Here is a 3,934-nt window from a genome sequence, read left to right as displayed (position 1 = left end):
GGCCGAACATGCTGAGCATGTTCGGCCGACCCGAAGCCACGCAAAGCAAGCCGATGTACGGCTGATTTCAGCGGATGTACGGCTGAAGTCAGTGTTCGGCTCACTTCACTTTAGATCGGTCATTCACTCGGCTGCCCTCGGCAGCTTAGTGAATAGACCCCTTGGTATGTTAGATTCCCCCATGCAGTCTGCCTCTGAACAACTTAGTTTAGAAAAGCAATGGTCTCCAATGAAAAGAAAATGCAATCTGAAAAATTACCCAGCTGAACACATCCCATAGGCTGCATGGAGTAGATTTAATCTGTCCCCACTAACTTTAGAGGGGAATGATAATAGGAGAGTTACTAGTTAATGCTACATAAACATGCATTAAAGCTGATGTCCAGAATGGAAGAAATCTCCCTCCACACAGCAAGGGTTAAATGCTCATTGTGTCTAGGGGATGGGAATAAGGTGAAATACGTACCTTATTCTTCACTCCTGTGGGCTTCCTCATCTTCTGTAAGATCAATCCCCTGAAGCTGTTCCTCTTTGCTTCCTGACTAATCACAGCTCTCTGACTATATCAACAATCATCTGACACAAGCTAGCAGTAACGCTGTGAATATTTTAGCTTTACTGGGCCAGACCTAGTATATAAAAATATGAGTTGGGGAATTGCTAAAGCCGGTCATCCTGGTGCTGGTATCTTGACCCAGATTGCTTTCAGCACAGGATCTGCATGCTATTGGTACAGAGGTCAAGTCAGTATCTTAGAATAAGGATGAATTAGTGTTATTGCTTAGTGTCTGGGTTAGGTTTGTGTTGTAGGCTTAGAGGATATGTTTATCAGCAGGTAAGCATTGTGTGTGTGTGTGTGTGTGTGTGTGTGTGTGTGTGTGTTAAAGTGCATCTATACCCCAAACTTTTTTTATATAGTTTTGGATAGAATGGAGAAAATGTACATGCCCTGTTAGGTTTTATTGCTATCTGGGGCTCAATTAGAGAGAGTCTTCCTCACTTTCTGTTCTGGGGACAACCTTTTACTAGACAGGAAGTGAAGGAAAATCTACAACAGGGAAACAGACAACAATAAAACGTTTAGACATGTTCTAGGATTTCTCCTTAAAAAAAATACTTCTGTTTGTATTGTTGTTAGAGAGATTTCACCTCACGTCCTGTCCTGGGACCACCTTTTTAGCAGACAGGAAATGAAGGAATCTCTAAAATGGAACTCTGACAGGAAATCTAGTCCTTCCCCACCCTATCCAAACCTAACAAAAATTGGCTATAGATACACTTTAAGGGGTATATTAAAAAAATGTAAAACATTTTTACACAAGATCCTCACAACTTTCACCCATTTATAAAATGTGTGAATCTTGGGTGAAAGTTGTGTTAAGCATTCCGGTAAGCATGAGTTAGGTGTTAGGGAGGTGCTTTAGTGTATTAGATATTTTGTTTTTTATTTCTTCACTTCCCCTCTGTGCAGGAATGCCCATGAAGAAAACTACCAGCACTCCTGACTACTGGTGCCAGGAACAAATTCATTTGAAATTGCTTTTTCTATCAGCACCTTCACACATATATGTTGTGCTTTGTGATAGAGGCCCTTTAATAATTCAAGAAGAAAAAAATAATGTGCAGTGATTCACAGTATCCAGTTAGAATACATTTTGCACAGTCCTATGAAAGCTGATTTTGAAGTGGTTACTATGGGATGTATTTCTAAACAATCTGCAGTGCCATTTGCTCAGCGAATCTCTGTGAACATTTGTTCTGTGCTAATGGAGGCATAAATGAATATTCTTAGCATATTTTCATTTCATGTTGAATGTAATATTAGGAAAATTCCGGATTATGGTCACTAGATGGCACTGAGGAGCATAGAAAATAAATACTTTATTCTTATGCTCCTCAGCTGCATCTAGAGGCCATAATGTGGTATTTTTCTAATATTACATTCAACTTGAAATATTACATTCAACTTTAACATATTGAACATTCACAGAGAATTGATGGCAAATGGCTCTGCAAATTGTTTATAAATAGACCTCTATGTGTTTATGTACATAACTGCAGTTTGTCCTGTGTCCTTTTTATGTCCAGTCCACTTATGTTTATTTTAAGGGGTATCTCTTATCTTTACACCTACAGAAAATAAAACTGGTGAATCCCATTTTGTGGTCTTCTAACTTTTGTGAACCTTTTTATTGCTTTGCTGAATTTGTTTTAGCATTTGTTTTTGAACCGCTGATATGACTGGTGATACTGCTGCTTACCTGCAGGAACTGAGCTCTTACGTGGGCCTCCACTAGATGGCTCTTGCGCAGGTTAGCCACTCTCCACATAAGACACAGTTTTCCATCTCTTAAAGCAATCACTGCATTTTCTGTGAACACAAGAGTTTCATTCCTCTTTTTGGGTTTGGCAATTTTTGCCATGATGGCTCCAATGATGAAGGCATCAATAATGCAGCCCACAATGCACTGCAGCACCACAGTCAACACTGCTAATGGGCACTCTTCTGTCACACTTCTGAATCCATATCCAATGGAAGTTTGAGTTTCTAAAGAGAAAAGGAAGGCGGCCATGAAGCTGGTGACTTGTAAGAAGCAAGGAGGGAGCGGGGTTTCCTCTGAGCCAGGCTCAGGTGGTGGTGCTAAGTCCCCATGCAATGAGGCAATAAGCCAGAAAGAGAAACCAAAAATAAGCCAAGAAACCACAAAAGTAAAGGAGAATATAAGGAACATCCACCTCCAACGTATGTCTACACATGTGGTAAAAAGATCAGTCAAGTAGCGTTGGCTCTTTTCACTGAGGTTAATAAATTCTACATTGCAGTGACCGTCTTTTTGTACAAAGCGGGTACGCTGACGAATAGGCCTTGTGTGTACCTTCCCATTGCGATAGGCAGTTGGTTTCATGCCCTGTGTCAGCTCTGATTCTTCTTCCTCTCTCAGTGGGTCCGGGATATCTGTGCTAAAGCGACGGATGGCCCGCGCCACCCCCATGGCCAGTGCACCACGGGGAAGGATGGTGGTGCTACCCATTCTAAGGTTTGGTGACAGCAGGTTTGGTGAGCAAGTCAGGTTCTTGAAAGCTTTAAAGGCACAAAAAGTTCATGATGCAAAGCTTTCAACCAGTCCTAAAATAAAAGAAACAGTAGTTAATGTTCATGTAGGAAGTTTAGCGACGATTACTGTTTAAAATAACTTTAAAGTTACTGTTAGTTTTTAGAATGTGTATAAAGTTTCATATATTTTTTTGTGCATGTAAACTAGGCACATGGCTAAAGTTTTTGTTTGTCAGTGTGAACAAACTATTTGGTGTTAATTGTATACTTTTCCTTTTTTATGATAAATAAATACTGGGCCCTGCTTCTGATTCATATTTATCTTAATATCTTAATATCCTGTGTGTAAACTATGGTGCATGCATTTGCTCTCCAAAATAAAGCAACAGACATTAGACAATAGTCAGATAAACTTTAACCAAAAGAACATTTTCCCCCATGTGTTGACCAGACATGCATTCAGCCATATACAAACTGCATGGCCGGTATCCCCAGTAGAAACAACAGCATTCTGCCCAAAAAAAAAAATTAGTAGACTTTTCTTCCAAGATATTTAAACCAGGGGAGTCCAATGTGATTTAAATGTTTCCCTGGGAAATATTACTCAAAAATGAAATGGGGTAAATCCAACTTAAAGTCCCCAAAGCGTTCGAATTTAGGGCTGAATTTAGACCTTGGGGTGGCCCAAGGCACTTCAGGTTCCATGGGACCCTCATACACAGGAATTAAAATGACCAATTTTACACACTAAAACTAAAATATGTTTATTGCATATCAATATAAAAAATACATTGTTAGAGTTACATTGGTATCTGAAGTAAATTCCTTTTAAATACATGCCAGCAAAACTCCAAATAGGTCAATGCTGTTATTTTCCAT

The 3,934-nt window shown here is 39.6% G+C and overlaps 1 protein-coding gene across 1 annotated transcript in view; it reads right to left on the bottom strand.

Annotated features, from left to right (window-relative positions):
* The window catches only part of LOC108794947 (ATP-sensitive inward rectifier potassium channel 14-like), a 12,569-nt gene extending 9,508 nt beyond the window's left edge, over positions 1-3,061 (bottom strand). The window contains exon 1 of the mRNA XM_018566098.1: positions 2,262-3,061. Coding sequence (XP_018421600.1) covers positions 2,262-3,032 — 771 coding nt within the window. The 5' untranslated portion in view covers positions 3,033-3,061. The remainder of the gene's footprint in view (positions 1-2,261) is intronic.
* Between the last annotated feature and the right edge of the window lie 873 nt (positions 3,062-3,934).

The sequence above is a fragment of the Nanorana parkeri genome, unplaced genomic scaffold, assembly GCF_000935625.1.
Source record: "Nanorana parkeri isolate BGI_ZX_2015 unplaced genomic scaffold, ASM93562v1 scaffold917, whole genome shotgun sequence".
Classification (NCBI taxonomy): Eukaryota; Metazoa; Chordata; class Amphibia; order Anura; family Dicroglossidae; genus Nanorana; species Nanorana parkeri.
The sequence above is the reverse complement of the archived record's forward strand: the minus strand, read 5'-3'. Positions and strand labels throughout refer to the sequence as shown.